At 37.4% G+C, this 27,179-nt stretch overlaps 1 protein-coding gene across 5 annotated transcripts in view; it reads left to right on the top strand.

Moving 5' to 3' along the window:
• FAM184A (family with sequence similarity 184 member A) overlaps positions 1-27,179 on the top strand; it is an 83,153-nt gene that overhangs the window by 49,877 nt on the left and 6,097 nt on the right. For 4 of the 5 annotated variants that reach the window (XR_013814023.1, XM_079781253.1, XM_079781254.1 and 1 more), the window contains exons 8-15: positions 2,974-3,095; positions 3,558-3,708; positions 13,570-13,782; positions 16,400-16,553; positions 16,710-16,837; positions 17,753-17,937; positions 18,609-18,755; positions 26,324-26,441. Coding sequence is in view for 4 of the 5 variants with exons in the window: in XM_079781253.1 (XP_079637379.1) it covers positions 2,974-3,095; positions 3,558-3,708; positions 13,570-13,782; positions 16,400-16,553; positions 16,710-16,837; positions 17,753-17,937; positions 18,609-18,755; positions 26,324-26,441 (1,218 nt within the window). In the remaining variant the exon portion in view is untranslated. The remainder of the gene's footprint in view (positions 1-2,973; positions 3,096-3,557; positions 3,709-13,569; positions 13,783-16,399; positions 16,554-16,709; positions 16,838-17,752; positions 17,938-18,608; positions 18,756-26,323; positions 26,442-27,179) is intronic. The other variant, XM_079781255.1, reaches the window with a different exon arrangement.

Below are 27,179 nucleotides of genomic sequence, written 5' to 3'. Positions count from 1 at the left end.
ATCCTCTTTCTCTAAAAAACAACAAAAATTGTTCTTTTTTTAAGTCCATTTGTCAGGGCCATTCTCCCTCTTAAATCTCTATTGGAGGATCCTTCCTTGCCTTTTCCAGCTCATGTAGCCCAAGGCATTCCTTGTATCATGGCAGCACAACTTGAGTCTCTTCCTCCGTCTTCACATGGCCTTCTCCCTGTGTCCTCACACCTTATAAGGACACCAGTCTTACGGAATGAAGGGCTCACCCTGCTCCAGTGTGACCTCATCTTAACTAATTACATTTGTACTGACCCTGTTTCCAAATAAGGTCACATTCTGAGATACTGGGGGGTAGGGACTTGCACATGTATTTTGGGGACACAGTTCAACCCACAGCAATTTGTATGCCAGTTTTACTGGTAAGAGTTGGAACTCTCACGTATAGCAACTAAGTGATTCTCTGTGACTGCACGTTTCAGAAAGGTCTGTCTTTCCCCTTCCGTTCTCATGGTGCAGAGCGAATATTTAGACTGCCTTAGACAGGAAAGAAAAGAATCCATAAAACCAGGGGAATGGTAGTCAGGGAGTTCTTACTGTTTCTTTCAGAGAGGTGAAGAATTCAGATGGGCTCTGAAGTCAGATTGGTTGAAAGTATTACACATGCCCCCTTTCACCGCCCCCCCAACCCCCCGTTGACCTCTCCCAGCCTGCCCCTGCCCCCAGCACCGGCCTTCACCCCCCTGTTGTCTGTGTCCCTTGGTTATGCTTATATGCATGCATACAAGTCCTTTGGTTGATCTCTCACCACCCCTGCAGCCCCCGCCCGAAGAGGGATCCACCATTTAGTGTGTAACTTTTGGCTTGTTATTTATTCTGAGCCTCGATTTCCTCATCAGATCAATTGGTGGGGGAAAATAATATACTTCACACCACTCTGGTAGTAATTAAATGAGATAAAACATTTACAGCACAGTGCTTAGCAAAATAGTAAGCACACAGTAAATGTTGCCTTTTATTGAAAATTTTTTTGACTTAGAATTGATAACAGTTCAAAAGCATATAAACAAGAAACTTTAGTGGCTATAGCTTGTTTATGGATATATATAATTCTACTTATATTATATCTAAGGTGTAGTTATATTTTTATAAATATAAAACTTTGAATACTACCCAGCCGGCATGGCTCAGTGCTTGAGCATCAACCTATGAACCAGGAGGTCACGGTTCGATCCTTGTTCAGGGCACGTGCCCAGGTTGTGGGCTTGATCCCCAGTGTGGGGTGTACAGGAGGCAGCCAATCAATGATTCTCTCTCATCTTTGATGTTTCTATTTCTCTCTCTGAAATCAATAAAAATATATTAAAAAACAAAACAAAAAACTTTGAATACTGATTACATTTTATTTTTAAATTCTGTGAAAAAATAAATTGATTCTTTTTCAATCTTTTTTCCTTCTGTTTACCTGTCCCTAGTGGCTATATGATATGAGCATTAATATGTAACAAGGAATAGTTGGAATTTAGAGCTAGTGTAATGCACAACTTAATATATTTATGTGATGACAGACATATTGACTCTAATCTCCACATTAGCATTCTGTGGCATAAAGCTGACTAAACTGTATTAAGATATGGTTTTTCCGTTGTCAAAAGTAACAGAAAGATGATAGTATAAATATGGTGACAGATCATTGCTAAACATCATGATGATCATTTTGTAAGGTATATAATTGTTGAGTCACTATGTTGTATATCTGAAACTAATATAACATGGTATGTCAGTGATACTTCTATAAAAAAAGGTGGTAAAAATATACTTAAAAATAAACTGCTGAGATATTCCTAATGGATGTTGATAGAATATAAATTGTTTTGATATGGAAACATGGAGGTTCTGTGTCCCTAGCTTTGCTGCATTTTATCCTGGTGGCCTTCCCCCTCCACCCCATCATGGCACTGAGAATTAGACATAGGGATTCCATTCATTTATTTAAGGTTCTTGCTCATTGTTCTTCTGTCACATAGTAGAATATGATACATATTTTAAGCAAAACTCTATCAACTGTTCAGTTGCTGATCTGCTGGACAGTTTTAATTGAGAAAATATAGGGGCTGCATTATAGTTTACCACATCTTGGGAAATTTCCTTAAGAGCAAGTGTCTAATAAAGTGCTGCGTTGAATTCAGTTCTTAGTACTTAATACTTAATAGCCAGGTCAACAATGTGGAATGGCAGTTTCCACACTGACTTGCTTCTTTCCCATTGATGTAGGATATACCCCTTAACAGCTGTAAGCAGGTGGGTGATCCTGAACGAGTCATTGTGATAACTGTTCTTCTCTTGTACCCTAGGAATAGCTACAGTGCTGGCAGGGATGATGGTTGCCAGTGTTGTCCAAAAGGTCACCTCCAGCCCCAGGCTCCAGAGAGCCACTTGATTTATGCTAATCTAGAGGGATTTCATATGTATCGTATCATATTACCATAACGCCAAACACACAAACTGCTGGTTTGAGGTTATATAATAAAAATACTCAGTAGCCTAAATTTCTCATAATTATTTTACTCATATCAGTGGGGTACAGCTATAATGCTTAAGCTTTGAAAAGATAGCTTACTTTTGAATGTGAACATGAATGAATTTGAATAACTTACCTGTGTATGTAATGTGCACACATGTAAAGATAATCGACTAATAGTCACATACCCATGATATGGAAGGTTTAGTTAGGATTACTAATTATGCTGTCTTTAAACTACTTAAAGTAACTTTTAAATTTACAGATCTTAATAAAAGATAGTTTTCACAAGGACATTTAAATGACAAAATGTGTACCATATATTTCATTGTCAGAAAATCTCAAGTAATTATCATAGATCGCACTGCCAGTTACTGTGCTGTAAGAATTTGTCATGATGCACGCACTCTGCTTATTTGAAATAACCAGCAGTGACTTGGCTTTTGAAGACTAGTCTTTACTGAAGAGTTTTTGTTCTTCAGAGTGAGCTAGACCAAGCAAGGCAACAGCATGAAGAAACACTTGCTGCCCTGAAAGGAGAGGAGACGCTCAGAGTGGACAAAATGGCCCAGGACTTAGAGATAAAATGGACTGAAAATCTTAGGTACAATTTTTACTCTGTAATGTAATCTCATCAGTGCAGATGTGCAGAAAATGTTTTTCTCTGTGGCTTATACTGTCTTCCTGTTAAAGACGTAGTAGCAGCATTTTCAATGAGTTTTTCCCATGGTTAGATGCAGAGAAATTGGAATTTTTTTTCTTGCTTGAATACAGATTACTGTTTTCTGATTTCGTTTCCTTGAATATAAAATAGATAGAGTACTAACCTGAAGTCAGAAGACTTATTTGTTCTAGTACCTATTCTGCCACTGATAAAACTGATAAACCCATGATCTTGGGTAAGTTACCAATTTACCTTCTAGTCCCTAACTATACAATAATCAACTCCTATTCTGAGTTGACTTTTGAGGAGGATTAATTACTTAGGAAACATGTGAACAACTACACTACAGTTATTGAGATAAATAATTCTCTTTATAAAGGAAATGCATTTGTTTTATTCTAGACAAGAGTGTTCTAAACTTCGTGAAGAGCTAAGACTTCAACATGAAGAGGATAAGAAGTCAGCAATGTCTCAACTTTTTCAGTTAAAAGAGCGCGAGAAAAATGCAGCCAGGGATTCATGGCAGAAGAAAGTAGAAGATCTCTTAAACCAGGTAATTAAGAGTCTGCATATTATAAAGTTCTATTTTCCTTGACATTCTCTAGCTAGGGAAATATTATACAACATCGTGTGTTAGTTCACTGTATTTCGTTATTTTTCTTTTCTTTTACATGTTATTTTTCAATTATAGTTTACATTCGATATTATTTTGTTTTAGTTTCAAGTGTACAACAGAGTGGTTAGACAGTCATATATACTTTACAAAGTGATCCCCCCAATATTTCAAGTATGCTCCTGGCAACTTACATAATTATTAAAGTGCCCATTAATAGACGAGTGGGTAAAAAAAATTGTAATACATTTATATAATGGAATATTACTCGGCCATAGAAAGGAATAAAATCTTACTATTTGCTACAGCGTGGTTGGATCTAGAGGGCATTATGCTAAGTGAAATTAGACAGAGAAAGACAAATACCATATGATTCAATTCTATGTGAAATCTAAAGAACAAAATAAATGAACAAATAAAATAGAGCAGACTCGTAGATACAGAGAACAGACTGATGGTTGACAGATGCGGGGGGTGGTGGGGGGAAGTTGGGGGACTGAGTGAAAAACTAACAAGAAGCTTAAGATGCTTTAAAACAAACTGACTATTATATAGGGCATCGGTTTTTTATTAACATGAATCTTGTTCATGTAGAATGCTTGCCAAATAATATTTTTGCATATAGATTTTTTAGTTCATTCAGTATTCTCTTAAACAGACACTTAGGGTGACATTATCCAGTCTTGTGGTTTAAATACCATCTATATGTCAGTGAATTAGAAAGTTAAATCTCCAGCCTTGACCTCTTACCCTGAACTCAGAATCACTTGGTTGGCTAATAGGCATCTCAGACTTCGCATGTCTGACTCTGAAGTATTGATTTTCACTCTCCATCTGTCATCCCAGCATCTTCACTTCTTGGCACAGCTTGTTGCTCAAAACAAAAAATGAAGAGTCATCCTTAATTTCTAATTTTTTTTTATCTCTTCCATAATCTGTCAGTCCTCTTTATTCTACCTCTAAAACATATCCAGCTCCATCCACTTCCAATTCCCTTAGCAAACACTAGTCCAAGCCACTGTTATAATGGCCTCTCTCCTGACCTCCTCAATTTCACTTTTCTCACAGAACTCAGTGATCTTTTTTATTTTTATTTTTTTAAAGTATATTTTTATTGATTTCAGAGAGAAAGGGAGAGGGAAAAAGAGAGATACAAACATCAATGATGACAGAGAATCATTGATCGGCTGCCTCCTACACGCCCCACACTGGGGGGTCGAGCCGTAACCCAGGCATGTGCCCTGATGGGGAATCTAACTGTGACCTCCTGGTTCATAGGTAGAAGCTCAACCACTGAGCAACACTGGCCGGGCCAAAGTGATCTTTGATGATGTAAATCAGATCATGCCATTCTCCTGCTTAAAATTCCCTCAGGGCACTCCATTGAGTTAAGGCTCTTATTCCGACTCCTTCATTTTCCAACAAGACCTGAAGCCATCTTGCCCCTGCAGATACCTCCCATCTCATTTCAGCCTCACAAACAGCATCCTGGCTCGCACATAGGCACATGCTCAGTTACTCTGAGCTTACTTCCACCTCAGGATGTTGGTGCTGATCCGTTTGCCCATACGCTCTTCTCCCAAGATCATCTCATTTTGTGTCTGGATCCTCCATTAATTCCAAGTTAATTGTCACTTCTTTAAAAACATCTGTCTTTGCCATCAACCCAGTATCACCTCCAGTCATTTCCTATCACAGCAACCTTTTAAAAAAATATGTGTATATTTATCATGAACTTTATTTTTCTTATCTGTTTTTTGTGTATTGGTTTTACTATGTTTTTCAATTGTTTCCTCACTCTGCTTATAATATTTCCTGGAATATAGTATGACTCTAATAAATATTTTTAAAATGAATTATTAATCTTACTTCATATATGTATTTTTTGTTTGTTTAGTTTTTTTTTTAATTTTTATTTTTTTATTGAGGTATTATATGTGTACATATCTTACCATTACCCCCCCACCCCACACCCATACATGCCCTCACCCCCCAGAGTTTTGCGTCCATTGTTTATGCTTATATGCATGCATACAAGTCCTTCGTTTGATTTCTTATCTCCCCCACCTCTCCCTAACTTTCCCCCTGTAATTTGAAAGTCTGTTTGTTGCTTTACTGTCTCTGTATCTATCTTTTTGTTCATCAGCATATATGTATTAACTATGAGCGGTATTGCCACCCAGCAGCACTAGTTGTGCCTTTCCCGACTGCCGCTGCGAGGTCTGTGATGTAAGTCACCCCAGGTCACAGCTTAGGGACCATGCCTTTTGGTTTAGATAGTTCCCAGGCCTGCACCTGGATGTGGACAGAGGGCGTTGACCATTGGAATTTAGATTCAAGTGTACTTCTATTGTAGAAAGTCTAAAATCCCTAAGGGAAGACCTGGCATGCCACTCTGATTTGTCATACTGGTTAGTTTTTCAATTCATCCAGGAATCTTCAACAACATGTGTATTTTTGTATCATGATACCTTACAGAGTGAAAAATGAAATATACTTCATTAGCAAGTGCCATACATTTTAGATTAACTTTTAGTACTGGGACATCAGTTCTGAGAACTACAAAGAGGTAAAAAACTATAACTAAAAAACCTTCAGATTTTCTTAAGTTTTATGAAGTCTGGAGAAGTTAAGGGTCTCATTAGTATGTGAAGAATATTAGTAGTATGAGAAAGAATAAGAAAAAAGTAAGAATAACATTAATATAGTCAATATGTATAAAAGTATGAGAAAGTTTAGATCAAGAAGTTATGGAGTAATCAAATAGAAAGTTCATCTTTTTCTCAACTTATTTTTGTCAACTCCAGTAAACTTTATCCTAGAATATGTTAGTTAAGTCATTAGTAAAAAGTTATTTACCAAATAAAATCTGGCTTTACTTTGTGACACGCCAAGGAATAATCGCATTATGGGGAAAAAGATGATCATGTTCTGTCTGAAAATTTGATTATTGTCCAAAGAAAACACCATTTTACAGGAACTTTTCTATTTATATTAGTAATAAAATTTTTTAATGTTATTTTGTATTTTGAAGGGCAAAAAAGTAAAGCAGTTGAAACAGAAATCACATTTTTTTTCCATATTTGGGGGTGGAGAGAGTGCCTAGTGTTTTTTCCAGTGGTTCACCACTCAGAATTTCAGTGAACTTCTGAAAAATGAACCCAGATGGTAAATAAATTTTCCAGATATGTCCTAGATGATAGGATTGAAAAGATATGAGGGAATCTCTTTTTTCTTTCCCCAGTACAAAACCAGCTTACTATTAATCTTCACATTTTCAATGATAATCTCTTATTTATTTTCTGGCCCCAAAATTATGTAGTCAATCGAGTTAGTGTATCAGTTCTCATCTGCTCATTTCTCTTTAGAGAAATCCTTCATGAACCAACATCAATACTGAGTGTAATACTTTGAATCAATAGATTGTAGCTTTCTGGGAGGAATTTGGGACAGTAATATGCCTTGTAGTTCCTTCAATAACCATCAACTTTAAAACTGAACTCTGGTTAAATGTACTAGCCTTTGGCATTTTGCATAGGTAAGTCTGCCAGCCCACAAACATCAGACACTGTATTAAAAGACGACAGATAATTTAGACTGTAAGTCTTAAATTCCTTTTTGTCTAATTTCTTTCTCAGAACTGTTTTCAACTTACTTTTTCTTGAGTACATTATAATGAATGCTCTGTGCTTTACTCTACCTTTTACCCCCTTTTTCTTTCACTGAGTTGATTTCTGAATGTTTCCCTTTATTCCTGTGATCTTTTCTTCATAGCGGCACTCTCTGGGTGAAGCTTTGCATAAATCTATCAACAATGTAAGTGAGCGGCACTTACAGTTTGTACACAAGGGCATGTTGCACTTTTGATTTTGCATAAACATCATCACTGCTTTAAAGCTTAAACGTATACAAAACTGCACTTTTTTCCCCAATAAGATACGTTTTTTTGTATATGGGTAATAAAAGCTTCTAACTTTAAGCCATTCTCTGTGTATGTGCATACATCTACCACACTGTATTAGTAAGCTTATATTTTATTATAAAGCCAAGCAAGATTTTACATCTCACACATAAAATTCATTATTTTAATATTTACTTTGTAAGATACAGTAATGTTTTTGAAAAACTATTAACTAGTTGACTATCATAGAATTGGAAATAAATATAAATGTATTTCTTCTTTTGTTAACTAGTTTATTTTTTGAAAAATTAGTATCAATAGACTTTTAAAATTAATTTTAGAGAGAGGAAGGGAGATGGGGGGGAGAGAGAGAGAGAGAGAGAAACATTAATAGGTTGCCTCCCACACCCCCCACAACCTGAGCATGTGCCCTGATCAGGAATTGAACTGTTTGATTTTTTGTTTGGGGGGATATGTGTGTGTGTGTGTGTGTGTGTGTGTGTGTGTGAGAGAGAGAGAGAGAGAGAGAGAGAGAGAGAGATTTGTAACAGCAAAACTAGGTGAAATGATCCAAATTTCCATCAAGCAGGATTGAAGTAATTTGTGTGTATTATATTCTGGAATTATGTCTGTTAGGATGCATTGGGCTACAAACAGCAGAGACCCAGTTAACAGTGGCTGCCAAGACATTTAGTTAAGAACTCAGGTATCTTCTGACTTGCGCTTTGCCATGCGCACTGTGTTAGCTTTCCGACCTGAAGTTTGCCGTGTCATAGGTGCAACGTGGCTGCTCCAGCTCTGCCATCATGTCCTGACCAACCGTGCTAATGCAGGAGGTTCTCTTAGGTGCTTTTTAACTTTTATCGGGACATCTTTCCCCCCAAGTCCCCATACTTCCTTTTAGCTTATTAACTAAAACAGGTTGGCACGTCCCTGTAATTAGATTTCTGTGACTTTCTTACCTTCTTTAAGATAGGGATTTCTATTCAATCCCTAAAACTCAAGTCAGCCAACTGGGAAGAAAGGAAAGGGGGAGATTGGCTGTTGAGAAGGCAAGGAACAGTGCAAGGACTAGAAATTCTGTGTAGTCATTGAAAAGGATGGGGTATACCTAATTATTGTGGATGTGTGTACTTTACAAATACCACTGTGACGGGAAAAACCAATCTATAGAACCACAAACTCACTGGCCTCCCTCATGGAAAAATCATTAACATTGTTAGATAAATCCATGTGTATGTTCATCTTTGAGGAAGCTACATAGTGTTGGGTGTGAGAAAGGCCACTCCATCACCTAACAACACCTGCAGGTCAGGACACCTCATGGTTTTTCGTTTGACGGCGTCTTTATCCCTCTGTGCAGTGCGCATTGGAGTGTCTGTCCCATTCTGCAGCCCGTGGGTCTGTTTCAGCTACTTTGGGTGTTAAGCACTGGTCTCCTGAGGTGTGCCCTGGGACCCCAGAGTAACTTTTGTGCGTAAGACGTGGCCTCTGTTTTGTCAGATCATGACAGATGTCTTCTCTACATTTGGTGAAAATCGTCCAGCCACTTGCACGTGATGTAGTAAAACCAGCGAAGGAAAACAAAACAGGCAATTCTAGCAAGAGAGAGAAATCATTGTATCTGGTTTCCCTTAGGGGTTGGGATTTGGCAAGAAAAGGAATGAAAGAGGCTTTCCCTTTTATTTTATAACTCCTATAGTTTTTAATTTTTTCCACAATGAACACTTACATCATTGGTAATGTAGAATAAAAATATGTCCGGTGGCCTGGGCCCAGTTCTAGACCCCGTAAATCAGAATATCCAGGGGTCAGGGCCTGGGCAAGTATACTTATTCAAATCTACAGAGATGACTCTGGTACACAGACAGGTTTGAGAACCACAGATTACATTTACTATCTCACGAACTGCTTTGTTTTGAGGACAAATTGTATATTTTCTGTATTCTTTCATTTATGTCACAAGACGATATTTTGGGAGGGACAAAAACCACCAACAGTGCATCAACAACCAAATGTTGTAGGTAATTAATGCCAGGCCCATATTGACATCCTGGCATATCCAGTACCTCAGGTTTGATGTTTTAGTTGCTGTTTTGAAGGAGCTCTTTAAGCGCCATAGTTGAGGCACAGAATCCTTATGAAACTGATCTGTAGGAAATAGGTAAAGCTTTCCTTTCTTCAGAAAAATATGTTCACGTTTCTTATTTTAATTTGTCCTTTTGAAATTTTCACAACATCTTATTTTCAAAAAACAACAGTATTTTAAGTGGTAGAAATCAAAAGGTAGAGCCTACTATCAGTGCAGTTGGGCCTTTAAAATTGTTTGCAAAGTCTCTGGTACCTATCGATCAGTCAGTGTGTTATATAATTCATATCTGAACTGCCGTGGTAAGAATTTTTAAAACGAGGATTAAATTTTTTTCTGAAATAAGGATTCTTTTTGGTTTATTTAAAATTAACAAAATAAAAAGCATTAAATTTTAAAATTATAACAAATATATAAGGGCTAATACCACATACTTCAGACTTTAAATATGTAGTTTGAAGCAATTACTGTTTCTCATTCATTTATTCAACAAATGCCTTTCTATAATTCTGTCACAAACCTATTGATTAAGATTGCCCAAACTATTGAATCTAAAATCCATCTTTGTTCTCTTATTTTGAATTAGTGAAGTTTTATATCAATATATATTTCCATAAAGTATACTCACCTGTTAAACATTAGTTCATTTGACATTGCTTTGCTCATTATTTGTCTTTTAAAGTCCATGTCATTTTCATGCTGAATAAAGGCTGTCAATTTATTGCAATTCGACTAACTTATTTGTAAGAATAACAGAATAAATTTTGATGCTGCATTGCATGATAAAAGCTTTCTGCATCTAGTTCATGTTACTGTCTTGAGCATGAATCCAAAGTAGTAGCCTTAATATTACTTTGGTGTGCTTTCAAAGTTAATATAAAATATCTAAACTAAGTATATTTGAACACTAAATTGCATGATAATGTCTTTTTGTACATACTTTATATTTTCTTGAGTATAGAGACAAAGATTAATCATGTATTTTAAAATGAAAAATATTGCTTTGGAGTCCTTTCAAGGTAAAGTATATTATGATGTAAAATATTTAAATATATTTAAATATTTAAATGTATTTTATTTTAAGCTGATGAGGTTTGAGAGAGTGCTAGATTTTAAATGTATAACTATTACATCACTGGGGTACTTCATTCATTTTAAATGTCATATTTCTTCATAAGTTTCATCCTTAAATAGTTCAACTGTGAGTCAAATTGTAGTCAAATTAACATGGGAGCTCTTTTTGGTGTGTGAACTTTTGAAGTAGGTATTGCTGAATTAAGAGGCACTGCTGGGAACTGACTCGTTTCTTACTAGCCTAAGTGCACACTTAATTGGAGGACAGGACCCAGGGCCACTGCTAGCCCATACGGTGCCTGTGAGCACATCAGAAATACACGCCCGGTCTCTCTGGGTGGACACGTGCGTACCAGGGCGGACAGCTTGGTGGGCAGTTGTTCCGCTGGGTGGGTGTTAGTCCTCACTTGGACGAGGACCAGGTAACAGCTTTGATTACCAGTCATTTTTTTTCCATGTAACATAGTCTTTTCCTTACATCCCTTCATGTATGCTAACAAGTTGTCACATGGCAGTCACATGAGTTCCCATGCTCGGTCTGGGACTGGAGTTGATTTGGGGAAGACAGTGAGTGGTCCTTCTCTATGTCAAGAACCCGCTAGCTGAGAAGAAAACGACTCTGCTCGTTACACATCAGTGTTCACAAACGTACATTTTTGTGGCCTTTTACCATTTTATGGTTTATTATTTTTTTCTTTCTGGGTTGTCCTTAATGCTCATTTCATCCTGATCTTCTTTGCATGAAATGGTGAGAAATCACAGGGTATAATTTGTCTTGGGTTCCTAATTCCAAGTGTGGCCTGAGCTGTTGCTGTGACACTCTCCTGCCGTTTTCACGCTCGCAGGGTTTATTTCCCTGTAAATCACGGGTGCTACTGCCACTGAGAGGCGCCGGGGGTGGCATTGCGTGGAGTCAGGGTGTTGCAGTCCCCCTAGACTCCAGTCACATGAAATAACCTCTGAAACCTTGGGTCTGGGTAGAAATCATTAAGTGGAGTTCATGTAACTTTCAGGAGGAGTCACTCCTTTGGAAATACATTAAGACGGAGTGAACATCCATGTCAGCTGTGTCATTTCTCACCGGTGCTTGTCTGTCTTCATAAAGGCATGTGCTGACCTTGACAACTAAGCCCGGTGTAGAACTTTGTCCAAAGCCCTGCCAGACGTTTAGTTATCCACCCAACGTCACGGTAGCCTTGGACCATTTCCTGCTGCTTGCCTCTGACCTTTCTGCCTGCCAGTTCCTCCTTTCTTATTTTGCATCTCGAGTGATTCTCCACCCTTTCTCTTTCTTTCCCAGTGCCTTCCTCTGGGAGATGTGAGGCAGCCTGTATCTGCCTTCCATCCCTCAGATGAGAGTCTTTTCCCATTTACAAAAGCTCCCTACAAAGCTTCCTCTTCCCATTGGCTCTCCTGGCCACAGAAACTGGTTTTCTTGTATATGAACACACACAGTGTCATAACTTACTTAATGGAACATATTGGACAACTTTTATCCCGTTCCCCTCAGCTCCCCTTAGAGTCAGACTTCTGTTAGAATATGGCTATGTAGTTTCGAGTTACGGTTTCTTGTATAGAGGAAGTATACATATATATTTATACACATATTTCGTGTCTTTGTTCTTTTTAAAAAGGACTTAATTTTAAGTATTTTAAGGCACCCAGAAGCGATGCAGACATTAAGGGTGATATCTGTTTTCAAAAGGAGTAACAAATCAGTTTTCAATAGTGAAATAAAGGCACCTGTCATTATTATAAGGATATAACTAGAGGGTTGTGGGATGGTTATGATTTTTAAAAAGCTTGAAGGTTTGCAAGGTTTTTGAATTAAATCAAAACTCAAAAATCTTTTTTAAACAAGGATTCTAAATTATGAGCTGATAAATCTTTTAAAGAGTAGCCTTTTAATCCTCAAATCATCTTAGCTAACATTTACTGAGCACTTACTACATTCTAGGGGCTGTTCTAAGTGAACTATGCATAGTAACATACTTCGTTCTCACACAGAGGTGTTGCTACTAGCAAGTGGCGAGGCTAGAATTTTAACTCAGAGCCCACAGTCCAAACAGCTCGACATTACTGCCTCACAAATAAGCAGTTTAACTTTTCATACTATCTCTTTGAAGTGACTATAATCTAAATACATTAGTTGTCTTTTGTCTTAATTTCATATGTGAATATTTATTGCAATACAACATAGGTGTTCATTGTGTTTCTTAACTGTGGGCTGCAGTGTTCTTTAGTCTACAAATTTAATATCACTAAATTCTATTTTTAGGATAATGACTAAAAAATAGAATTGAAAGCGATACTACCTAAAGATTAGATACCTATGATATATTGTAAACATTTTAAGATTATTTTTTTTAAAGAGACTAGTTTGTCTTTTTCTTTTTAAATATATTTTTATTGATTTTAGAGAGAAAGGAAGAGGGAGAGAGAGATAGAAAGGTCCATGATGAGAGAGAATCATGGACCGGCTGCCTCCTGCAAGTCCCCCACTGGGGATCGAGTCCACAACCCAGGCATGTGCCCTTGACCAGAATCGAACCTGGGACCTTTCAGCTCTCAGGCCAATGCTCTATCCGCTGAGCCAAACCGGCTAGGGCTTAAGATACTTTCTTAAGGCGGTTGTTGTGCTATCGTGGATATCGTTGAAATGCTTCCCCACTTAGATTAGCAGTTTGTGAAGTGTGCCTTGTGCTTCTTCTTCACCGTGTCCCATCCTGTGGCATAGATCTCCTTGCTGAAGCAGAACCTGGAGCTGCAGCTTTCCCAGTCCCAGACTTCTTTGCAGCAACTGCAAGCCCAGTTCACACAAGAGCGACAACGACTTACACAAGAGCTTGAAGAATTAGAGGAGCAACATCAACAGAGACACAAGTCTTTAAAGGAAGCACATGTCCTTGCATTTCAAACTATGGAAGAAGAAAAGGAAAAGGAGCAAAGGGTAAGATTAATGTGATGTCTATTCAAATGAAATCCAGCAGCCTAATAATAATTAGCCTTCAACTTCTTAAGAATGTTTTAACTCGAGGAAACTGTGTGTGGCTTTATTTCAAGGTGTTTTCCAGTATATGACTTCCTGTATGGGAAGTCATACACTAGTTACACACTATCGCCGACAAGTTAGACTATGGCCAGTATATTATATCTGTTTTTCCATTATATTGCCAAGTTCCATGGTCGGCAAACTGTGGCTCATGAGCCACATGGGGCTCTTTGGCCCCTTGATTGTGGCTCTTCCACAAAATACCACGGCCTGGGCAAGTCTATTTTGAAGAAGTGGCGTTAGAAGAAGTTTAAGTTTAAAAAATGTGGCTCTCAAAAGAAATTTCAATCGTTGTACTGTTGATATTTGGCTCTGTTGATTAATGAGTTTGCCAACCACTGGCCAAGTTCATAATGAGACTAATAGTCCATCTGGTTTGTTATAGAGTTAACAGTGATTAAATAAGTTTAGCATGGTCTGACTGAGCTATAACCACTATAATCACTTAATGCTATCTTGAAATGACAGTAGTCTTTAATCAGATTTTTAGTTTTTCTCTTTCAGGCTGGATCTTCAAAAGGCATGTATTCCAAAGAATTTATATATTTTTCAACCCCAATTTTTTTCCTCACACTTATAAAAAATGTACAAAACTCACAGCAAAATTACAGACATTTAAAAATAGTGCAATCCCCTATGTGCAGCCCAAAGGCTATATGAAAAGTAGTGATATAAACAAGTCACTCACAAGATATTTAAATCAAATAGATGTATTCCTATAGAATCTCCCCATATCCGTTACTTAGTTCTTTGTTAAAATTGTAGTTTGACATAGTCTTACTGTGATTAATTTTGGTATAGTTTATTCCTTAACACTGTATTTTCCAATTTATTCTAAGGACTTTATGGTAATTAAGATAAAGATTGATAGAAAAATACAGTTTTATTTTAATAATTTTCAATATCTATAGTCATTGCAGATATAAGTTGTCTCTTAATTCTTTATGTGGGAGCAGGCACTATTATATAAGAAGTGGTATGGTATAAAGAAATTAAAACAAGAAAGTTCCATCCTTTTAAAAACAGTTAATACAGTAAGATGAAGTCTCTTGATCTGGTGAAGTTCCTTCGGTTAAAAGTGAGACCTATTGCATTGCTAAATAATCTATTCGTTGGATGCCATTTGTAATTGGAATAACACAAAAACTCTCATATTAGTACTTTAATTATACACATTCAGTCCTTTCAAAACTAATTATTTTTAAAAGAAATCAGAATTTGCAATTTTATTGTCCATCATTAGGCAGCCAAGCTACTCAAGTAATGTTGTCTAAACTAAAAGTCCTGTATTTTACCCTTATTTAGTGTATGCTTTATTTTTCAGAATTAAAACAGTGTACAAAAGTAGCCAAATACTAATTTATAAAAACAGCATTTTAGAATAATGATTAAAGAAATGCTGCCCTAGTTATAATATGGTAACTTTCCCAGAAACCTTTCATGTGGCAGGTTACAGTAAGATAAACCCCTCTTGGCACAGTTCACTCTCTAAACCTTAAGTACCTGAGTTCTGTCTTTTCTCCTGTGGCCATATACCTTCTTAGTTTTAGCCTCATGCAGTCTGTTGTCTCTGGTTAGGCTTTTAAAATGAATCACACAAAAAGCTTTAGTTTCCTTTTTCAGCTACCTCCTCTCAGAGCTTTTGCTTCTGTTCACAAGTGCAGTCAAAAAGAAGGACTATAGGAGGTAGCTACACAATTCTAATAAAGGGGGAATATGCAAATCGACCGTCACAAAGATGGCGGTGCCCATAGCCACAACATGATGGTGCCCAGTCCCCTCAGCCCTGCTGGAGTCCCCCAGTCCTTTCAGCCCTGCCGGGGGAGTGGAGGGGGGTGGCAGTTGCGTGGTGCAGCCGGACCCACCCTCAGCCGCCCAGGGCCTCCCGAGGCTCAGGTAACCAGGGCCGGCCGAGGCTTGCGCTGCCAGCAGTGGTAGCAACAGAGGTGTGATGGGGGCATCGCCTTCTCCTGATCGCCTGGTCGCCTCCCGCCCCTGAGGGCTCCCGGACTGTGAGAGGGGGCAGGCCAGGCTGAGGGACCCCCCCCCTCCAGTGCATGAATTTTCATGCACTGGGCTTCTAGTATTTGATATTTATAAGTGCCCCCATCTCTTTTTTCCTGATCAGAAGATCTTTTCATATTAATACCCTTATCCTGTTTTTTCTACGTCTGTGCACAAAGAAGAATTATTCATTAATTTCAGGTGGTTCACACCTGTTAGCAGCTTTAGAAATGTCTTTATTGAAAACTGCTTTTAGGGCGAGAGTCCATATTCCAATTCAAACACAATATATTGAGTCAAACTGGTTCCATGACGATTAGTTTATTGTTTAAAATGGCTCTACTAATTTATGTTCTAATGGTGATTATCTTTTACTGAATTTCTTGTTAATGAATTTAAAATGCCTTGTTTTTCTTAAGTAATAATTGGGTTTAGTAATTACTTTATTTCTATTTGCAGTTTCCTTCCTGTAGTCTAACATAATAATTTGAATATCTTTCTACTATTGTAGGCTCTTGAAAATCATTTACAACAAAAACATTCTGCAGAGCTTCAGTCATTGAAAGATGCACACAGAGAGTCCATGGAGGGCTTCCGGGTAGAAATGGAGCAGGAACTCCAGACGCTTCGGTTTGAACTAGAAGATGAAGGAAAGGCTATGCTGGGTATTTTGAATGGATTATAATTTTGTCATATTAATTTGCACATCCTTCTACTTTAAAATTTAACATGAAATCACAATTTTTTTGTTTTTTTAAAATATATTTATCTGTAATTTTTTTTTAAAATATGCTAAACCTCTTTTGTTCCTTGGATTCCAGCTTCTTTACGCTCAGAACTAAACCATCAACATGCAGCTGCAATTGATTTATTACGGCATAATCATCATCAAGAATTGGCAGCTGCTAAAATGGAGTTAGAGAGAAGCATAGACATAAGCAGGAGACAGGTAGAGAAAACATTCTGTTCTGTGCTTATTTCTTAAATGTGAGTAGATTTGAAGGTTCACAATTTTCTGACAAGTATTTTATAATAACTAGTATTTTCAAGTTGTTATTATTTACTATCTAGATTTTTTAGTGCAGTGAAGGTTATTATCGGTTTATTAGACTTATGACTTTTACTTTGTTGGTCTTCAGCTATGTTAAATGACCAGCCCAAATTTTCATCACTAGAAAGTTTTAAATGAGCAACCTTATAATCATGGATGGAAGTTATATTTTCTTCAGGTGGGCTGCTGACATTGAAATCGACAATGTCTAGCTAGGCCTGTAGAACTTTAGAAAACTGACTTCTAAGAAAACAGAAGGAAGTTTATCTTTCAGGCAAGATAACTGCATTTACGTCAGTGGCCTCTGGACATAGTTTGCTTTCTAAGCCATGAGATACGTGTGTGTGTGTGTGTGTGTGTGTGTGTGTGTGTGTGTGTGTGTGTTGGGATGGCCTCCATAGACGTGGGTCCTTTTTAGATTGAAGGACAATGGTGCCAGCATCTTATTATAGACCACGTAACTGTTGAGTGTGTGAGAGCCCTGTGTTCTAACTTCAGCTCTGCCATTGATTATAAATCTTCCTTGGACAAATCATCTCTTGGGTTTTAGTTTGCTCATCCGTAAAATGAGGGAAATGTGCTCTTAGGGTCTTCTGGGTCTCCTGTAGCTCTGACATTATTGAAGCTGTAGCCATATAAACACATATATATGGAAAGAGAAGAGGCCTTGAGGTTTTCTCATTTCGGCAGTTTGCTTTTGAAGTAATGCCAGATGTGTTACATTTGACATTCCAGTGTTCCATTTTCTTTCCCTCAGATAAACACAGAAAGCAAATATGTAGAAAACTTTTAAGAATCATTTGCATTTTGCAGAGTAAGGAGCACATGTGCAGAATAACAGATCTACAAGATGAATTAAGGCACAGGGAGCATCACATCTCTGACTTGGATAAGGAGGTACAGCACCTTCATGAAAATATAAGTGCCCTAACCAAAGAATTGGAATTTAAAGGGAAAGAAATTCTCAGAATACGAAGTGAATCTAACCAACAGATGAGGTATGTATGCCATTAATTATATCAGGATGAATTTGCAGTGTTATCTGACAGACTGTTGCGATGGTATTTAGCAATACAGGCCTATTTTTTATGACTAGACTGTCTTCTAATAAGATATTGAAGACCACTTTTTAAAAAAATATATTTTATTGATTTTTTTACAGAGAGGAAGGGAGAGGGGATAGAGAGTTAGAAACATCGATGAGAGAGAAACATCAATCAGCTGCCTCCTGCACACCTCCTACAGGGGATGTGCCCGCAACCAAGGTACATGCCCTTGACCAGAATCGAACCTGGGACCTTTCAGTCTGCAGGCCAATGCTCTATCCACTGAGCCAAACCGGTTAGGGCTGAAGACCACTTTTAACCTTGTTGACTATGTTATAATCTAGAACGTAGATGAAATGTTATATTTTGAATGATGTATATGCATTCATCCACTTTGGAAATTGTATAAAATTAACTAAAATCCTTTTAAAATGTTATTTCAAAAAGCATTAAAGGAGACAACTTTAACAAGCTAGAAGATTAAAGTGAGTAACTTACTTTAGGTTATTTCCATTAGTTTCTTATATATTTTACCTAAAGCCATTTCAAGTCTGGTAGAATATAGAAAGTTTGCAAGCTTGACTTGAGAATAACATTTTCTTAACTAAAAATAAATTAAACAGGTTGCATGAACAAGATTTAAACAAGAGACTTGAGAAAGAGCTGGATGTCATGACAGCAGACCACCTCAGAGAGAAAAATATCATGCGGGCAGATTTTAATAAGACTAACGAGCTACTCAAGGAAATAAATGCAGCTTTACAAGTGTCGTAAGTCACATTATATTAAAGAAAATTCATATGCCGATAATAAACTGAGGAGCACTGTGTCTTACTTCCGCTTAGCTACTCTTTTGAAGTAATTAAATGATACTTAAAAAGGAAAACAAGTGTATATTACAGATGGTAATTGTGGTATGACATTTTTTAATTAGGATAAGTCAGTCGAACGATTATGTTTATTAGCTGCTACTTCTATAATTCTACTAGGATGAAAATTTGTCTGAAGACTGTCCCTGAGGATCATGAACTGTCATCCATGGTGAAAACTCAAAAGATGTCCCCAAGATAAGGTTAAATAAAAAGTGCATATGATGACGAGTAGATCATACTAATAATACATATTTTATAAAAAGGTCAAAAGATCTTTAAAAAACAAATACAAAATCTTAATGAGAGTAGTTCCCTTTAAGGACTAGAATTAGGAAGTATTGGGGGTAAGGAAGAGCAAAGACTTCCTTTTTAATGTTATATACTCTACTTAGATATTGTTTGAATTTCTATAATAAGCATTTGTTTTATGATTTTAAAAATCAATAAAGGTAAAATATAACAAGTAAAGACATACATAGTAACTAATATTATTAAAGCCCAAATTTCTAATTATTGCTTAACATTTTAAACAATGTTTAATAGCCCCTCTCTTTCCTAGACACTTATTTCATAAACTGCTGTAGTCAATGCAACTAGCATTTACTTTGTCTCTGTGGCCCAAACCCTGGTCCTACTTAAGTTATCTCAGAATTAATCTACTCTAAGCTGCTGTAGATGGTTTACTCACCTTCAGTCTCTCCTCTTCCAATCCATTAATAAAAGGTCCATAAAATATATAATTATCCCTACATACGTCAGCAAAATCAAAATAGTGACTAATACCATAATCCTCAGTCTCAAAGTCAAAGTTCAAGTCATTGCTTCAATAAACCTTATCCTGCCTCATCCCATAGTCACCTTATTCCCTGGCTGCTGCATTTGGCTCAGCCCCACTGACCTTCTTGGTTTCTTTCTTAGATTCTCTATGTTGTCCTCTACAATCTAGAATAATCTTCTATGTCGTTACTACCCTAGCTCCTTTCCTCAACCTAAAAATCATCTCCTCACATTTCACCCATTTAACCAATTAAGACTCACAGTAAATAATATATATATATATATATATATATATATATATATATATATATATATAACCATATATACTCACATTCACATAAACTGAAACAGAATATAGACCTCCTGCCCTTGACATTTACTTCAGTGGCCTCTGGATAAATGCAAATTTTCACATTAGTAGGCACTCAATGACTGTTTCATAAATAAACTTTCTGAGGATTTCCTATAACATTTACCACTTCATAAAGTTACTTTTGAAATAATGAGGAGACTCATGAGATCATTTCCCCAGCCATGGTGATTTTTGTTGCTTGCTGCTATTGGAGGTAATTTGAGCCACAGTAAGAGCTCAGATACCTGCCATGTAGAAGAGCTCATAACCACAGGCATTTTGCAAAAATGAGTTACAGTAAACTTCAGTGCCTTTATCATCTGTGGGGAGAACTCCACATTCCCATCTGTTGCTCATGGGGATGGGCTTCTTGCGATATCCTAAGAAAAGGAATTTTCTGAGACTCACACCAGAGGATGAGATATTGTAGAAGCTTTATTTCTGTGAATCAAACCCCTGAGTTTCTGGGGTCCCATTTCTCTTTGTCGGACCAAGGAGGAAGCGTAGCTGTGGCTTCAATGGAGCAGTATCCAGTCCAGCGTCAGGCTAGCTTGGTTTGTGTTCCCTGTTGCAGTCCCTCAGTCCATTGTGTGTGGGGTCCGCCTGGCCACGGGCCACATGGATGAATGCAAGAGAGCCAAGAGCATGAGCTCCTTTGTTTAGGGGATTATGTATTTCCAAATTTTCCTGGGCTTGCAGTGGCCCCTCCTATTCCGGCCAAGGATCTCTGTTCCCAGGTGTGGCTGACGGGCACCTTCCTTAGTCACCCCAACTTCCCTGCACATGCATCTTTCTCCCTTTGGTTGGGATTTTCCAGTGATCTGTGGGGAATGGGCCCGTGGTTCCCTGAGGCGCGTGAAACTGCAGCTTCCTGGAGAAGCCGCCCAAATGGCCATGCCCATAATGTCTGGCCTCCCTTCTGCTCCTTTCCTGTTATTAATAACTGGCTAGTTACAGCAGAATCACCTTGGCTCTCCTTTCTCCCGCCCTCAGTGTTATTTATCAGGCGGAGGCTGAAATCCTGCCATCCCCCACTGTATACTCTAAGAAAGCATGCTTACAAAAAGGATAACCTCTCTCTGTCCTGTGTCCTGTCTCCTTAGGAATGTTAACTTACAAAGAGTAAAGGTCATGTTTTTGTTTCCACTTTATTCTGTTTTATAGGGTTTTGCACATTATGGATTTTCAGTAAGTAGTAAAAAACCAACTAAGTTTTTCTATTATGATCATTTTTAATAAGTGAAGAATTAGTATTGCTCATAAGTAAAATATTTTATTACTTTTCTAAATGTATCATCTGTTTTATACTTCAGCTAGGTTTATGCTAACCAATCAGGCTTCCTTTCTCACCAGAAACTTGCTGTCATCATATAATTGCCTCTAGCTTTAGGTGTATACTCTTTTAGTTTAAAACAAAAAAACAAACAAATGTGTTAGATCAGCACTATCCAGATTTTTCTGTGATAATGAAAACATCCTGTATCTGCTCTTTGTAGTACAGTAGCTACAATGCTGTTGAGCATTTGAACTATGGCTAGCAAGACCAAGGAGTTGAATTTTTAAAGTTTCAGTTAATTTTACTTAATTTAAATGTAAACACCATAAATACCCACATGTGGGCTAGTAGCTCCTATATGAGAACACACAGTTTTAGACTAGTGGATAGTTCTGTCCCATATTCCTAAAGGCAGCCTGCTTGGATCTGCTGAATGGTTTGCCTTTAGACAGAGGTGGCGGGAGGAAGTGTCCATCCGGCTTTAGGAGCTGGGGGAAACACCGGGCCATTCCCAGCCTGTCCCACAGGACTGAAGGTACACTTTGGAAGTTCCTAATCAACTGCATGCTGGCTTTCAGGCTTCAAAATCAGAAAACCCCTGGATCCTTGGAAGTGGGTGGTAGTGGCAGGGGAACATGTGTCAGCCTCCTGGGCTGAAGCCTGGAGCGAGGAGCCTCTGGAGCAGCTGGCAGGTTCTTCTGTCCCTGCCCCAAATCCTGTTGGATTCCAAGGAAGAGGGGGCAAAAGATTTAAAGGATGGAAATGCTCTATAAACATTGTAGAAATGGTGTAAGAGTTCTGTATCTCATGGAATGATTATTAGAAATCCTCTTCTGTAGAGCTGGGTATTAAAGTTTTCTTAGATATTTCAGACATTCTATATAAATATATATTTTTAAATATATCTTCATTGATTTCAGAGAGAAAGGGGGTGGGAGAGAGATAGAAACATCAATGATGAGAGAGAATCACTGATGAGCTGCCTCCTGTACACCCCCTACTGGGGATCGAGCCCACAACCCCTGCATGTGTCCTGACTGGGAACTGAACAGTGACCTCCAGGTTCATAGTCGATGCTTAGCCACTGAGCTACGCCCTCTGGGCTACAGAAATATTTTTGTTTTCTTGAGTGATATAGTATATTGGTAAAAAACTTCTAGCTAATTAAAAAATCTCATGGTTTTCGTTCGTTTTAGAAACAAAGGAGAGAAAGGGCTGTTTTAAAGAACTCTGTTTAAGCTAAATGTAAACATACACTAGAATGCAGATCTTTATTATGAAAAAACAGTCTATTTTACATTAACCTCTCACTATACTGAAGCAAAAAGATCATTTCTTCTTGGAGGAAATACTGAGTTTCTGTACTTGGACTTTAAGTAGGTCAATAACCCCTAATTGAAAAGAAGCACTCCACCACATCAGAATTACTTAGTCTTTAAAAGTTGTTTGAGTTCTCTTATCTGTTGCTTTCTGTTGTTGTCCTTCCTTTGATTTTTAAATTACCATTCAGGTTATTTTCATGAACTTCGTGAGTTAAGGATATAGTAGACCCATTGTCACAAGTCATCTGGGTCCACAATTTTCTTGGGGGGGAAATGTTTGCCATTGAACTGCTTCAGTTACTACTTTTCCTGCAGGCTGTAGAGAAGGATGGTATAACCGAGTTCTTTTGTCTTTATACAATTAAAATCCTATATAATAAAAGGCTAATATGCAAATAGACCAAACAGCGGAACTACCAGTCGCTATGATGTGCACTGATCACCAGGGGGCAGATGCGGAACACAGGAGCTGCCCCTGGTGGTCAGTGCACTCCCACAGGGGGAGTGGTGCTCACCCAGAAGCTGGACTCATGGCTGGTGAGCACAGCAGCTGTGGCAGGAGCCTCTCCTGACACTGTGGCAGTGCTAAGCCATCAGTTGGACATCCCCGAGGGCTCCCGGACTGCAAGAGGGCGCAGGCCAGGCTGAGGGACCCTCCCCCCCCCCAGTGCACTTATTTTATGCACCAGGCCTCTAGTTCTAAAATATACATGTGCCTAGTAATACTTTTGTTTGGCTCCAAACTCTCAATTTACTGATATTTTTGTCAATTATTTTTAAAAGCAGCATTTATATCAACTGGAAACTTTTTAAAATACAGCTTTATACAGCTTTTTAGGTATTTCTATTTTAGGTTTGTGTTGTCTATGAACCATAGACATTGACCTATATATTCTCAAATCCAAAAAAAATAAAAATAAAAAATCAGTGCATGCCTGGGGAGAATCTAACAGTGACCCTGAATAGTAATTTTATATATTCTACTTCTGTCTGTTCTCTTTTTGCATTACTTTTAATGGGAATCCATATTTTGAGTAAAAAGACTATATGTACTTGTATGGTTACCTCAAGGCACTGTTTCCCTCACACTACCTTTGGGAATTTGGTTATTTCTGGCTACCTCTGATATTATTGTCTTAATATTTTTAATTGATTCCTTTTAACTTAAAAATTTAGCAGAAAAAGTTAATTATCTCTACAGTAAAACCATAATCACTACTGAAAAATTATATCTATTATTCAAAATAGAGGTTGAGCTATAGTTATATAAATGTAAATTCTGTGAAAATAAAACAGTATTATTAGATTCTAGCTAGCATGCTATTCACGGCCTGCCCGAGTGTTGTGAAACAGGGTAAGAAGCATATATTATGAAGATTATTTAAGATATATGGATCCAAACAGACTTTCTTCTTCTTGTGATCAGAAAGACTAAAGGGGAACAAGTTAAAAATCATCTCCTGTTCCTTCAGTCATTCACACCTAAGCTTTGGGAAGCAAGGCTGGCTAAGAACGTTGTGTGAGGCAAGGGAAGAAAGTTAAAATGCTGACTAGTGTTGACTTGAAGTGGTATCGAAATAGGACCAAGTGTTCTTCCTGTTAGTATTTCAAAAGACTAATAATTTTGGAAATATTCTTGCAAGTTAAATCTATATCATATTACTTGTTTTCTCCTTTAATGCTTTCCCATTTGTGTTTATGTTGATTCTGTCTCTCCAATTTAATGAATTACTTTTTCCCTTTAATATCCAGGTATTTGAGAAAAAAAATTGGTGATGTAAGGGTATTTTGTGGAGATTAACTGATAATTTTGTAGGTAAAGAATGTTTAAGCTAAATGAAAACAAATATTAGAATTTTGGCTCAGACCAGACCTTTATTATGCAAAATGGTAGCTCAGGAATTGTAACTGATTTTAGACTCACTTTATGTTACCTTCTTACTGTTCTAGATCAGCCCTTTTCAACGGGTGTGCCACAAGAATTTTTAAAACATGCAATACCTAACTATTTAGTCAGGAGCACTGACCTCTTTTCCCTTAGATTGACAAATAAAATAATGACAACAGCCAACACAACAATAGCAGTTCTGTGCAAATGAATCAAAATGATACCTATTTTTTTGGTCAGATCAGCAGAAAAATAATATATATTTTGGTGTGCTGCAGAATTTTAGCAAGTAGTTTATGTGTGCCATGAGATGAAAAAGGTTGAATATCACTGTATTAGAACAAAAGATAGACATAAATTTAGTGTGTGTGTGTGTGGGGGGGGGGGTAGACGGGGAGGGTGTTAGCGACCATTGACAACCAAGTATTCTTGTTCAGCAGCAAGTAGTTCTTGTTACCTTGCTTTTAATGATAAGGAAAGTACTCCAGTGACATCTTGTGGCTACTCCAGTGTTAAACCCAGATGCCTTTTTCTTTGACTGGTTTCTCAAGCTTCTTAAAACCTTTGCCCATAAAATATATAAGTTTTGTCCATAAAATGCCATATTGTGATATAAGCAAGGTCACTTTATGTGAGTTCAGTGAATCACATTTTCCACTCATTCTGCATTGTCACGAAAGAACAAAAAGAGAGATAGTGGAACCTCACTCTGAACTGACAAAGTCCCATCTGATCTTGAGGCGGTTACTTCCTAACCCCACACCTCTTGTCACCCTCATTCCTCCCACCTCCGGGTTAGAACGTTAGCTATGGGACTGGATAGGGGACCAAATACGTTATCTCCACACCTTTAGGTTGGGCTGAGTTAGTGGCGGAGTTTCCTGAAATTACTAAAATACAGAGATTCTGATACCGCTCTGGAATTAGGGGATGGGCATGGGTCACCAATTCCTTGAAGACAGATCATCTACAAGTTCATCCTGTTGAGTGAATAAATTTTCCTGTGAATCTTCATTAACTATAATTTTATTGAGCTTAAGTTTTATCCTTTTTATTCTAAAAACAATAATGATTTTTTTCATTGTTCTAATTATTTAAAATTTCTGAAGTTGAAAGTGCTTTCCCCAAACTAAGCCAGCAGTTTCCATTTGTATCTTCTGAATTCTACCCTGTTCTGAAATTTTAGACCCTTCAGGGTCCCTGTCTCCTCTGCTCGTAAAACGCAGCCTCTATTCTAGTCTTCAGTGCCTTTAGCCCAATTACCTCGTCATTTCATTCACGGCAGACTAGGCCTAGAAGGACATAAGTTATCTTACCTGATAACCCTTTTTTTACAGTGCATACGGATTAGCTGATAACAGCATTTTAAAACTGAATTTCTTATAGACCAGGAAGGAATGATTTCATATGTGTGTCCCTTGTTTCCCTGTCCTCTGTATTTTTTTTCTTGTCCCCTTTGTATATGTTACCAAGCCTTACGTCATAACACAATATTGTATGTGTGGTGGGTTCTAATACTAAGCCCACCTTTCCAGCTAATTTAGTAGCATTCAGCATATCATTTCTTCTACAGAGCTTACCTTACCTCAACCCCATATACTCTTGGAATGGCATAAAATGAATGAATTATTCAAAAGGTACACAGCAAAGCCTTTAATATCATCTAACCCTGGAGAGTTTTTAGTAATGCTTTAGTTCTTGAAACAGTCCTATCATTACCCTCTGAAGTTTTAAGGGAAAAGTTTGGTTTTTAGTTTTTGTGTGTATTCAACTGGACTAATATGAAAAACTGTTGGTATTACCAAAGCTTGCTGAGTCATCTTACTGAGCTAAAGATTTTCTTGTTTTTAGACTAGAAGAAATGGAAGAAAAATATCTAATGAGAGAGTCAAAACCAGAAGATTTACAGATGATTACAGAATTAAAAGCCATGCTTACAGAAAGAGACCATGTCATAAAGAAACTAATTGTAAGACATTTTGTTTTTGGTGTAACAAATCAATACACTGTTGATTGGGAAAACATGGGGAAATATTTTTAAGTAATGCTAAACAAAAATTGGAAGTATAACCTATGTGCATTGTGTTTGAAAATTTATTAAAATGTTGTGAACAAGGGAAAGAAATTCTAAGTAATTTTAACATTTAAATTTGGTGCTTTTTTCAGTATTTTTAGTGCATATCAAATGTTTAATAATATGTCATTGTCAGTGTACAGTTAATATACTATTGAAGTGTCTGTATTATACATGCAGAATTAGAATTGGATAGGAAAGAATAGCGCATTCATGCATTAGTGTGCATTGTACACTTGTAGGTTAGTTAGTTAATTTCCTAAACTGTGTTCCGTAGAACTCTGTTCCCATGGACGAAAGGTGTCACGATGAAGCCTAAGCTACAGGCTCTCTCTTGAAGAGTCTCAGTTCACATTGAGGTGTTAGGGGTTCTGAGAAATCCATCAGGGAAGAAAATACAAACTTGACAAATACACTGTTTTCATTAAAGCCATTATTCCTTAAGAATAAAAAAGTACACAAACATTTTAAAACTCATAAAACATTTCAGAACCTTCTAAAATTATATGTTCTGATCAGCAATTAACATGTTGCCTTTTACTGCCTCTGACATGAGAAATCTTTCAGAGTAAAACTAGAAATTGAATACTAATCATTCCGTTTGCTCACGGATCCCTTCAGCTAAAAACTTTG

This window comes from Cnephaeus nilssonii (assembly GCF_951640355.1).
Source record: "Cnephaeus nilssonii genome assembly, chromosome: 9".
Taxonomy (NCBI): Eukaryota; Metazoa; Chordata; class Mammalia; order Chiroptera; family Vespertilionidae; genus Cnephaeus; species Cnephaeus nilssonii.
This window is presented reverse-complemented; position numbering and strand designations above follow the sequence as displayed.